The sequence below is a fragment of the Hyla sarda genome, chromosome 2 (assembly GCF_029499605.1).
Source record: "Hyla sarda isolate aHylSar1 chromosome 2, aHylSar1.hap1, whole genome shotgun sequence".
NCBI lineage: Eukaryota > Metazoa > Chordata > Amphibia > Anura > Hylidae > Hyla > Hyla sarda.
In genome coordinates, this window is record NC_079190.1 from 504333225 (window position 1) to 504346656 (window position 13432).

Sequence of the window (13432 nt, forward strand, 5' to 3'; positions counted from 1 at the left end):
CCAGTCACCCGGTAGGCCAGTCTGGCCCTGACACATAGATCATCATTGGTCACACATATAAAGTTTCATTCGATTCCAACTCCTCCTCCTTGGAGCATTATTATTATTAATTAATTATTATTATTATTATTATTATTATTATTATTATTATTATTATTATTATTATTATTGTCATTGAGTATTTTTTATCCATTTTCAGACTCCATCATTTTTGCTTTCGGTAATTAGATCCTAAAAACTTCACGGATTAGTATCTGTAGACTCCGGCGCCTGTGTAATCCTGAGGTGACCCGCTTCTTACTGGACTGTGTGAAATTGATATAGAGACCAAAATCGGAAATTAATTTCAGTAAAGGATTTAACGCTTTATTACCTATAAAAAGTGAACAGACCATTGTTTGAGAAAAACACATTTTATTTTCATCTGTACATAAACTTTAAAAAAACAAAAACTTTGCGAATCTTCCCTTTCTTAAAATCTATATTGGTCCAAAGTCAATATACAAAATCGGTGGGGATCCGACTCCCAGAACCCGTAGTGATCAGCTGATCGAAGGGGCCATGGGGATTGTACAATCACTGTAGCTTCTTTCCTTCCTATCGGACACAGCGCCATACATTCAGTGGTGGCTGTAACCTGGTATTGCAGCTTGTCATGAATGTGGTTAGACCCTTACGTTAAAACTAATTTTTATACAAAGAATAGTTTTACAAATAAAAATCTGAATATACCTTTACTTTTAAACAAATTACTTTGCTACCTAATTTCCTATCTAAATTTTTCCCATTCAATTGTCGGTGGCTCCCACCATAAATGGGATTGTCCTAGGATATGACCAATATTGTGACCACCTTAAAAGGGGTACTCCGGTGGAAAACTATTTTTTTTTTCTTTTTTTTTAAATAAACTGGTGACAGAAAGTTATACTGATTTGTAAATTACTTCTATTAAAAAAATCTTAATCCTTCCAGTACTTATTAGCTGCTGTTTTTTTCAGGAAATGTCCAAAGCAGCATATATTTGCTATGGGGATTTTCTCCTGCTCTGGAGAGTTCCTGACATGGACAGGAGTGTCAGCAAAGAGCAACGTGGTCAGACAAAAAGGAAATTCAAAAAGAAAAAATAACTTCCTCTGTAGTATACAGCAGCTGATAAGTACTGGAAGGATAAATATTTTTAAATCGAAGTAATTTACAAATCTATTTAACGTTCTGAACCCTATTAAAATAAATGAGCCGTTCGCGAACAAATCGGGTCCTCGGGAGCGAGTGTGTGTGTTTCTTCGCAGCTACTGACTACCCTGGGGAAAAAATAAAAGACTAGGTTTCCCTATTTAGGACTCTTCTTTATTACCGACACTCTTGTCTCTCTGGAGGACCTGGCCGTTCCATCCACAGCTCATAGATTTCAAAAAGCACCATGTAATGCTTCATTTTTCCTGCGGGGGTGCTGCAGAGAAACTGAATTTCTGCTGCCAGTGTTTCCTGATTGTCTATAGTGATTGTCCCACTTTTAACCATGAACACAGGTTCTTCCACGTTTCTCAGGATAAGGGATAACTATCTGATTGTGGGGGGCGCTAGTAGATCTACAAAACGGGAAACAGAGTCCCCCCTGAGAAAGGAAATGCAGTCACATGTGCACACCGCCATTCCACTTCATTCTTTATGGAGTATGGTGTTTGGCTATCTTCGGCCACTCCCATAGAGAATAAAGGGGATGACTAGGATATGTGGGCAAACCCTCTTTAAAAAGGGGTATACCATGAAAAATAAACTTGTTTTTCAGATCAACTGGCTCCAGAAAGTTAAACAGATTTGTAAATGACTTCTTTTAAAAAAAATCTTAATCCTTACAGTACTTATCAGCTGCTGAAGTTGAGTTGTTCTTTTCTGTCTGACTGTCTGTCTCAAGAACTGTCTAGATTAGGACCAAATCCCCATAGCAAACCTCTCCTGCTCCAGACAGTTCCTGAAACAGACAGAGGTGTCAGCAGAGAGCACTGTTGACAGACAGAAAACAACAACTCAACTTGAGCAACTGAGAAGTACAGGAAGGATTAAGATTTTTTTTATAGAAATCATTTACAAATCTGTTTACATTTCTGGAGCAAGTTGATATGAAAAAATATATATATATTTTTCATGGAATAACCTTAAAATATATTTAAAAAAAATTCTCCCCAAAATAGTGTGGAACAATGGGCATGTGCGATATAGCCTAAAACGTGACAGCCCGGACTGAGACTTCATGTCTGAAGACGTGACAGCCCGGATTGAGACTTCATGTCTTAAGAAGTGACAGCCCTGACTGAGACTTCATGTCTGAAGACGTGACAGCCCGGACTGAGACTTCATGTCTGAAGACGCGACAGCCCGGACTGAGACTTCATGTCTGAAGACGCGACAGCCCGGACTGAGACTTCATGTCTGAAGGCGTGACAGCCCGGACTGAGACTTCATGTCTGAAGGCGTGACAGCCTGGACTGAAACTTCATGTCTGAAGGCGTGACAGCCCGGACTGAGACTTCATGTCTGAAGGCGTGACAGCCCGGACTGAGACTTCATGTCTGAAGACGTGACAGCCCGGACTGAGACTTCATGTCTGAAGACGTGACAGCCCGGACTGAGACTTCATGTCTGGAGACCTGAACTGAAGGCACATCAGGTCATAGGACCCATTGTCACGATCTGTCAGAACTTGGGACACCTGCCCCTAATATGCATGTTAGAAAGTGGCAGAAAATACAATGAATGGAATAGAGGAGAAAAATCACCATTTCTTTTTGGGGCGCATGAACATGTACAATATGGCCACCCAGAGAGACTTTTATAATACTTTATCTATGCTAGTGGTCTTAAACTGTGGCCCTCCAAATATTGCGAAACTTTAACTCCCAGCATGCCCGGACAGCCAACGGCTGTCCGGACATGCTGGGAGTTGAAGTTTCGCAACATCTGGAGGGGCACAGTTTGGGAACACCGATCTATGCAAGATCACTTGTAGTACCCGATCCTTTCTGCAGGAAGCGGTCATAAAAATTTTGACCTATTTTTCACAGCAAATTCTAACAAAAAAAAACAAAACAAAACTATGCAAATGAAACTGCCGATGGTTTCCAGTGTATCGATGATATAAAAGACGCCCGAAATCCTGTAAAGTTCTGTTCAGCGTCGTCCTGAAGATTTTGTTAGTTTACTATCGGTATAAAAAGTCTTATCTTGGTCAATGCACAAACGTTGCGATGTCCGGATACTTATGTTAATTTTGTTTCCCTGCTGTTAGTCCTGATGGAATCCAATTTAAAAAAAAATAGTCCTAAATTGCCCAATCAGGCGTCTACATTGTTGAGGACCAGGCGGGGTTTATTTGATGGCGGCATGGGGGGTTTTCGCGGCGGGTTTTCCTCGATGTCGTCCTCTTCACCCTCGTCCTCCTGGTAGTACTGTTGCGGTTTCATTTGCTTCTTCTGCTGCGGCTGGTGCTCCTCCTCCTGCTCCTCTTCCTCCTCCTCTTCCTCTCTGTCCCTAGGAAACAAACCAATCATAAATTTATAATGCAAAGATGAGATTTCAAAGCGGATTGGCTGAGTGGGCCGTCACTCACGTAGTCACCGAGGGTGAGGGGGCGCCCTGCCTCGAGGACGCATGAGTAACCGGGCCCCGTTCCAGAGATCTCGGAAGAGCCGCTACGGTCAGACCCCTCCCCCCCCAATGATCAGAGACTTATCCCCTATCCTGTGAATAAGGGTTAAGTTTTAAATTACTCGGAGTACCCCATTTAAGGTCCGCCTTACCCGTTCGTTACAGTGCAGTCCCGGGAATCCTTCTCAGACGTGAACCGAGCAGCAGAATCCCACTGTGATCCAGGAAAGGATATCACTGGCCAGCGTTCAGAACATTTAGTCCCGAACGCTGTGTGCACGTGCTGCAGGGGTCGGCCACACCCCCTCATGATTTCAGGCCATGCCCCCTCAATGCAAGTCTATGGGAGGGGGTGTGATGTCCGCCACACCCCCTCTTATAGACCTGCATCGAGGGGGCGTGGCCGACCCCTGCAGTGCGTGCACACAGCGTTTGGAACTAAATGCTGGCCAGTACAGTACTCCTTTAAAGGGGTACTCCGGTGGAACACTTTTTTTTTAAAATTTAAATCAACTGGTGCCAGAAAGTTAAAACAGATTTGTAAATTACTTCTATTAAAAAAAATAAAAATCTTAATCCTTCCAGTACTTATTAGCTGCTGAATACTACAGAGGAAATTCTTTTCTTTTTGGAACACAGAGCTCTCTGCTGACATTACGAGCACAGTGCTCTCTGCTGACATCTCTGCCCATTTTAGGAACTGTCCAGAACAGCATATGTTTGCTATGGGGATTTTCTCCTACTCTGTACAGTTCTTAAAATGGACAGAGATGTCAGCAGAGAGCACTGTGGTCATGATGTCAGCAGAGAGCTCTGTGTTCCAAAAAGAAAAGAATTACATAGTAGGGTAGGGGATATGGCTACCCTACTATGCTCCTCAGTAGTCACAGCTGTGCCAAATACACTACCCTACTGTGCTCACCATTAGTCATAGCTGTGCCATATACCGTTTCCTACTATGCTTCTCAGTAATCACAGCTGTGCCCTATACGCTACCCTACTATTCTCCCCCGTAGTCACAGCTGTGCCAAATACACTACCCTACTGTGCTCACCATTAGTCATAGCTGTGCCATATACAGTTTCCTACTATGCTTCCCAGTAATCACAGCTGTGCCATATACACTACCCTACTATGCTCCCCCGTAGTCACAGCTGTGACTACTTGGAAGCATAGTAGGAAAGGGTAATGGCACAGCTGTGATTACTGGGGAGCATAGTAGGGTAGTGTATATGGCACAGCTATGACTAATGGTGAGCACAGTAGGGTAGTGTATTTGGCACAGCTGTGACTACTGGGAGCATAGTAGGGTAGTGTATATGGCATGGCTGTGACTACTGGGGAGCATAGTAGGGTAGCGTATTTGGCACAGCTGTGACTACTGGAGAGCATAGTAGTGTAGTGTATATGGCACGGCTGTGACTACTGGGGAGAATAGTAGGGTAGCGTATATGGCACGGCTGTGACTACTGGGGAGCATAGTAGGGTAGCGTATTTGGCACAGCTGTGACTACTGGGGAGCATAGTAGTGTAGTGTATATGGCACGGCTGTGACTACTGGGGAGAATAGTAGGGTAGCGTATATGGCACGGCTGTGACTACTGGGGAGAATAGTAGGGTAGCGTATATGGCACGGCTGTGACTACTGGGGAGCATAGTAGTGTAGTGTATATGGCACGGCTATGACTACTGGGGAGCATAGTAGGGTAGTGTATATGGCACGGCTGTGACTACTGGGGTGCATAGTAGGGTAGTGTATATGGCACGGCTGTGACTACTGGGGAGAATAGTAGGGTAGTGTATATGGCACAGCTGTGACTACTGGGGAGAATAGTAGGGTAGGGTATATGGCACGGCTGTGACTACTGGGGAGCATAGTAGGGTAGTGTATATGGCACAGCTGTGACTACTGGGGAGCATAGAAGGGTAGCGTATATGGCACAGCTGTGACTACTGGGGAGCATAGTAGGGTAGTGTATATGGCATGGCTGTGACTACTGGGGAGCATAGTAGGGTAGTGTATATGGCACGGCTGTGACTACTGGGGAGCATAGTAGGGTAGTGTATGTGGCACAGCTGTGACTACTGGGGAGCATAGAAGGGTAGTATATATGGCACGGCTGTGACTACTGGGGAGCATAGTAGGATAGCGTATATGGCACGGCTGTGACTACTGGGGAGCATAGTAGGGTAGTGTATATGGCACAGCTGTGACTACTGGGGAGAATAGTAGGGTAGGGTATATGGCACAGCTGTGACTACTGGGGAGAATAGTAGGGTAGTGTATATGGCACAGCTGTGACTACTGGGGAGCATAGTAGGGTAGTGTATATGGCACGGCTGTGACTACTGGGGAGCATAGTAGGGTAGTGTATATGGCACGGCTGTGACTACTGGGGAGAATAGTAGGGTAGCGTATATGGCACGGCTGTGACTACTGGGGAGCATAGTAGGGTAGCGTATTTGGCACAGCTGTGACTACTGGGGAGCATAGTAGTGTAGTGTATATGGCACGGCTGTGACTACTGGGGAGAATAGTAGGGTAGCGTATATGGCACGGCTGTGACTACTGGGGAGCATAGTAGGGTAGCGTATTTGGCACAGCTGTGACTACTGGGGAGCATAGTAGTGTAGTGTATATGGCACGGCTATGACTACTGGGGAGCATAGTAGGGTAGTGTATATGGCACGGCTGTGACTACTGGGGTGCATAGTAGGATAGCGTATATGGCACGGCTGTGACTACTGGAGAGCATAGTAGGGTAGTGTATATGGCACGGCTGTGACTACTGGGGAGAATAGTAGGGTAGTGTATATGGCATGGCTGTGACTACTGGGGAGCATAGTAGGGTAGTGTATATGGCACGGCTGTGACTACTGGGGAGCATAGTAGGGTAGTGTATATGGCATGGCTGTGACTACTGGGGAGCATAGTAGGGTAGTGTATATGGCACGGCTGTGACTACTGGGGAGCATAGTAGGGTAGTGTATGTGGCACAGCTGTGACTACTGGGGAGCATAGAAGGGTAGTATATATGGCACGGCTGTGACTACTGGGGAGCATAGTAGGATAGCGTATATGGCACGGCTGTGACTACTGGGGAGCATAGTAGGGTAGTGTATATGGAACAGCTGTGACTACTGGGGAGAATAGTAGGGTAGGGTATATGGCACAGCTGTGACTACTGGGGAGAATAGTAGGGTAGTGTATATGGCACGGCTGTGACTACTGGGGAGAATAGTAGGGTAGTGTATATGGCACGGCTGTGACTACTGGGGAGAATAGTAGGGTAGTGTATATGGCACGGCTGTGACTACTGGGGAGCATAGTAGGGTAGTGTATATGGCACAGCTGTGACTACTGGGGAGAATAGTAGGGTAGTGTATATGGCACAGCTGTGACTATTGGGGAGAATAGTAGGGTAGTGTATATGGCACGGCTGTGACTACTGGGGAGAATAGTAGGGTAGTGTATATGGCACGGCTGTGACTACTGGGGAGAATAGTAGGGTGGTGTATATGGCACAGCTGTTACTACTGGGGAGCATAGTAGGGTAGTGTATATGGCACAGCTGTGACTACTGGGGAGAATAGTAGGGTAGTGTATGTGGCATGGCTGTGACTACTGGGGAGCATAGTAGGGTAGTGTATATGGCACAGCTGTGACTATTGGGGAGAATAGTAGGGTAGTGTATATGGCACAGCTGTGACTACTGGGGAGCATAGTAGGGTAGTGTATATGGCACGGCTGTGACTACTGTGAAATTCTAATTTTTTTTTTTTTTTGAGGAATCATTTGAAGATTTACGAAAAAGGCAAAGTCAGTCTGTGAGACATCCGTAGGAACTTACGCCATCTCATAATCTTCCTTGTCCTCCCGGTCGCGGCAGCAGCAGCAGTAGGCGATGATACCGATGACAATGATTCCGGCCAAGCTACCCCCGATCACTCCAGCGTACAGCGCAATATTCATGGAGGCTGTTCAAGAACAAAAGACGACAAAAAAGGCTAAAGGATAAAACAATAAAAAAAATAAAACACAAAAAAGTTGGCTAACACCTCTCTCTCATTGGTTGACACTTATCCAGCGTCCTGAATGGCAAATTCCTTTAAAAATTATACCAAGGAAATGAGGAATTATTGCTGCCTGCAGGTCATTTCTGATGTGGAAACGTTGCCCCATTTAGTGTGCAGCTACCTACTTCCGAGGGGGCAGGGCATGATTCAAAAGATCAAAGAATCCTTTTTAACGCTCCGCCCCCGAGGAGCCTACACCAAAGCCTATAAGGTTTGACCTGAGTGTTCACTGAAGCCATTTCCGTACATCTCTCACCTCAGATGAGGGAAAATACTCATTGGAAACCTCTTCATCCCCCAAAAGGAGACAAAAGGGGCCCAAGCATTTGTGGTGTCCCGGGACAGGACATGTCCTGTCCCTTTTGTCTGGAGTCCCCTCAGCCAGAGTCCCTCCATGCTAATGTGCTCTCCCGAAGGGCTAACCCCTAGTCGCCTCTTAATATTGTAATATTTAATGTATATACTTCTATATGTAATTAATATAGGATACCTCTGTATAGGAACTTAGAGGTCACGTGCCTTTGATTTATGCTATGTTATGGTTTAAGGACCTTTGGGTCATGTGATATACCCAGAGTTCCAGAGGTCAGGACTGACAGGTTTGGCTATCCAATGAGCTTTGTCCCACCCCCTCAATATATAAGGGGCTGCTGCCACTAAATTCGCTCTCTTAGTTCCGGACTATAAAGAAGCACTATTCATCAATTCAAGCTAGGCCTGAAGCCTTATCTTCTGCAGCAACTAAACCGTAAGTTATCCAGCTCAAAACTACTAAAATCCTGTGTGACTACTGCAACTCAATTATCTTCAAACCAGTAGTACAGTGGCTAGCAAACCAAAGCTCATTGTACTTAGAAGTCCCAGCAAACCTGCGAGGAACCTGAACTAAGGTCCTCTAAACAAAGATTGTTTTGTTTCCTGCAGTTGCATAAAATATGCAGTAACATTTATTCTGGTTTTCATCTATATCTGCTGTGGACATTCAATTATTTCTCCCTCTGGGACGGTTGGCGGTAGGACCATCACTCTAAGGAAACCTCATCCTGGCGTCACGAGAACAAAGGGTAAATACCAACATACCCTACACTATTACCTGCACCACCTAGTCACCACACATTGACTTCAGCATCTTCTCTAGACTATGATACTAAGAGGTCTAGTGGGTTGACCCCAGAATGATCAGCTCATTATTGGGGACTATTCACACGGTGGAATCTGCCGCAAATGAAAGCCCAATACACTTCTATGGGATTCCGCACTCCCGTTGACACTTCGGAATTTCCGCTTGCGGAAATTCCGAAGTGTCAACGGGAGTGCGGAATCCCATAAAAGTATATTAGGCTTTCATTTGAAGCGGAAATTCTGCTGTGTGAATAGTCCCTAGGTGGAGCAGCCCCTAGGGGTGCGTTCACACCGCCGTCTGTCCCCGTTTTTTTTTTTATCCGCGTTTCGGTCCCGTTCTTGCAGGCTGTAAACGGATTAAAAACAGTTTTTAAAAAATCCCATTCATGTCAATGGGATTTTTTTTTTTTACAATCCGTTTACATCCGTTTGTACCCGTCTGTGCTCATTTCCGCTTTTTTGACGGCAAAAAAAGAAAAAAAACGGATACAGTAAATTTAACATTGAAGTCTATGGAAAACGGATGAGCCTTTAATGTCATCCATTTTTTCAATCCGTTTTTTGATCCGTTTTTACTTCTGAGCATGCTCAGAAGAAAAAAAAAAAATTGGAATTTTTTGGTTTATTATCTGAACAATAATTAATCCAAACGGATAACATCCCTTTGCATCCGATATGGTCTGTTTTAAAAAAAAAAAAAAATTTTAAAGTCTTTTTTTTTTTTTCGACGGGAGAAGAGCGCGACGGGTCTAGACGGCCTTGTGAACGCAGCCTTTATATTGACTTAAAGGGGTAGTCCAGGAAAAAACTTTTAATTATATATCAACTGGCTCCAGAAAGTTAAACAGATTTGTAAATTACTTCTATTAAAAAAATCTTAATCCTTTCAGTACTTAGGAGCTTCTGAAGTTAAGGTTGTTCTTTTCTGTCTAAGTGCTCTCTGATGACACGTGTCTCGGGAACCGCCCAGTTTAGCTATGGGGATTTTCTTCTAAACTGGGCGGTTCCCGAGACACGTGTCATCAGAGAGCACTTAGACAGAAAAGAACAACCTTAACTTCAGAAGCTCATAAGTACTGAAAGGATTAAGATTTTTAAATAGAAGTAATTTACAAATCTGTTTAACTTTCTGGAGCCAGTTGATATATATAAAAAAAGTTTTTTCCTGAATAACCCCTTTAAAGTGTAGGCTGGTATCTTACGTGGCATCACGGACAAGGTGATGTTGCAGAACTCGGTTCCGATTTTATTGGAGGACGTGCAGAGGAAGAATCCAGACGTATCCATTGAAATGTTTTTCAGAGTCAGTCCTCCACTGTCTAAAAATAGGAAGAAAACAATCAGAACTCCATACACTAAAGCAGACTCTTAAAAAGGGGTACTCCGGTGGGAATTTATTTATTTTTAATCAACTGATTTGTAAATTACTTCTATTTAAAAATCTTAAAGGGGTATTCCAGGCAAAAACTTGAGAATATATTATATATATATATACACACATATACATATATATATATATATATATATATATATATATATATATATATATATATATATACATATACATACACACATATACACATATATATATATATATATATATATATATATATATATATATACATACATATACATACATATACATATACATACATATACACATACATACATATATACATACATATATACATACATATACATATATATATATACATATACACATACACATATATATTATATATATATATATATAATCTCAACTGGCTCCGGAAAGTTAAACAGATATTAAATAATCTTAATCCTTCCAATAGTTATTAGCTTCTGAAGTTTTCTGTCTAACTGCTCAATGATGATGTCACGTCCCGGGAGCTGTGCATGATGGGAAAATATCCCCATAGGAACTGCACAGCTCCCGGGACGTGAGTCATCAGAAAGCAGTTAGACAGAAAACAACAACTCAACTTCAGAAGCTAATAACTATTGGAAGTTTTTATATTTATATTATTTATATTTTTTAATCAAAGTAATTTACAAATCTGTTTAACTTTCCGGAGTATATATATATATATATATAGAAATTCAAAAAGAAAAGAACTTCCTCTGTAGCATACAGCAGCTGATAAGTACTGGAAGGATTAAAGGGGTATTCCAGGCCAAAACTTTTTTATATATATATATATATATATATATATATATAATATATTATATATTATATATTATATATTATATAATATATATATATATATATATATATATATATATATATATATATATATAAAAAAGTTTTGGCCTGGAATACCCCTTTAATCCTTCCAGTACTTATCAGCTGCTGTATGCTACAGAGGAAGTTCTTTTCTTTTTGAATTTCTATGGGGGATTTTCTCCTACTCTGGACAGTTCCTAAAGTGGACCGAGGTGTCAGCAGAGAGCACTGTGGTAAGACAGAAAGGAAATTCAAAAAGAAAAGAACTTCCTGTGGAGCATACAGCAGCTGATAACCTTTCCAGTACTTAGCTGCTGCATGCTCTACAGGAAGTTCTTTTCTTTTTGAATTTCTTCTCTGTCTGACCACAGTGCTCTCTGCTGACACCTCTGTTCATTTTAGGAACTGTCCAGAATAGAAGCAAATCCCCATAGTAGACCTCGCCTGCTCTGGACAGTTCCCGACATGGACAGAGGTGTCAGCAGAGAGCACTGTGGTCAGACAAATGAAATTCAAAAAGAAAAGATCTTCCTGTGGAGCATACAGCAGCTGATAAGTACTGGAAGGATTAAGATTTTTAAATGGAAGTAATTTACAAATCCGTTTCACTCTCTGGCACTAGTTGTTAAAAATAAATAAATAAAAAGTTTCCCACTGGAGTACCCCTTTAATAATATTGTTGTATTGGCCCCAGTACATTGGGCCCCATTGGGTATAGCGCTATAGAATACGTTGTAGCTATATATACAGATACCTATGACTGCAGTCTGTGGTAGTGGTCTTTCTACATTTTGGGGGCTGTAGCTTTTCCACGTGTATGCAGGGATCGGGGAACCTTCTTCCGAATTACAAGTCAGTTGTATGACCTGGCCGTATTCTGCTGTCCCAGCAATCCCACACACTGGTTTAGATGGAGCCACTGGATGAAACAAAAAAAATAAAAAAATTATAACTGGCACCTGAACCAACAGATGTGGGTAACAAATAAGGAAATTTCTCAAAAAGCTACTTCCTTGTTATATTCAGCTGGGTTGGATGTAGGAGCCTCCTTTAATGTATACCTGCCTACTTAGTCATCATAGAGATTGATGGGCCACACCCCCTGATTAAAGGGGGTACTCCACTGGCCAGAGTACAGAAGTAAACATTCCGAACGCTGTTTTCATGCTGAGGGCGGTTGGCCACGCCCCTCGTGCTGTCACGACCACGCCCCCTCAATGCAAGTCTATGGGAGGGGGCGTGATGGCCATCACGCCCCCTCCCATAGACTTGCATTGAGGGGGCGTGGCCGTGACATCACGAGGGGACGTGGCCGACCCCCTCAGCAGGAAAACAGCGTTCGGAATGTTTACTTCGGAACGCTGGCCAGTGGAGTACTCTTTTAATGCCATTACAGGAAATGCACATGACTACTTCCTCAGATCCCTCAAAGAGAAATCCAGTTCCTGAGGTATCCAACACCTAGAGAATTCAGGCCCCAGATTTCTGACCCCAAAGAGATTTCAGCCTCACGACACCAAGGGAAATTCAGTGCTGAGACCTTCAACGGCAAAGAGAATTCAGACCCCAAAAAGGATACTCACCCCTGCCCAAAAAGAGAATTCAGACCCCAAAAAGAATACTCACCCCTGCCCAAAAAGAGAATTCAGACCCCAAAAAAGGATACTCACCCCTGCCCCCAAAGAGAATTCAGACCCCAAAAAAGGATACTCACCCCTGCCCCCAAAGAGAATTCAGACCCCAAAAATGATACTCACCCCTGCCCCCAAAGAGAATTCAGATCCCCAAAAAGGATACTCACCCCTGCCCCCAAAGAGAATTCAGACCCCAAAAAGGATACTCACACCTGCCCCCAAAGAGAATACTCATCCCAAAAAGGATACTCACCCCTGCCCCCAAAGAGAATTCAGACCCCAAAAAGAATACTCACCCCTGCCCCAAAGAGAATTCAGACCCCAAAAAGAATACTCACCCCTGCCCCCAAAGAGAATTCAGACCCCCCAAAAAATACTCACCCCTGCACCCAGAGAGAATTCAGACCCCAAAAAGGATACTCACCCCTGCCCCCAAAGAGAATTCAGATCCCGAAAAGGATACTCACCCCTGCCCCCAAAGAGAATTCAGACCCCAAAAAGAATACTCGCCCCTGCCCCCAAAGAGAATTCAGACCCCCCAAAAAATACTCACCCCTGCCCCCAAAGAAAATTCAGACCCCTGCCTAGGATTGCCACCTTTCTTGCAAAAAAATACCTCCCATGCTAATTTGCATAATCAATAACATATGCGTGACATCACAGGATACACATATTCAGAGGAAATTTTGTCCTATTCTAACCCCTATAACTTTTTCATTTCTCCTTATACGGCCTGTAATAGGGTCATTTT

At 43.1% G+C, this 13432-nt stretch overlaps 1 protein-coding gene across 4 annotated transcripts in view; it reads right to left on the minus strand.

Annotated features, from left to right (window-relative positions):
- Positions 1-3315: 3315 nt before the first annotated feature.
- The window catches only part of GPA33 (glycoprotein A33), a 44146-nt gene continuing 34029 nt past the window's right edge, over positions 3316-13432 (minus strand). For all 4 annotated transcript variants that reach the window (XM_056559881.1, XM_056559883.1, XM_056559884.1 and 1 more), the window contains exons 4-7: positions 11802-11966; positions 10047-10163; positions 7497-7623; positions 3316-3528 (exon numbers count right to left, since the gene is read on the minus strand). In XM_056559881.1, the coding sequence (XP_056415856.1) occupies positions 3333-3528; positions 7497-7623; positions 10047-10163; positions 11802-11966 (605 nt within the window). In that variant the 3' untranslated portion in view covers positions 3316-3332. The remainder of the gene's footprint in view (positions 3529-7496; positions 7624-10046; positions 10164-11801; positions 11967-13432) is intronic.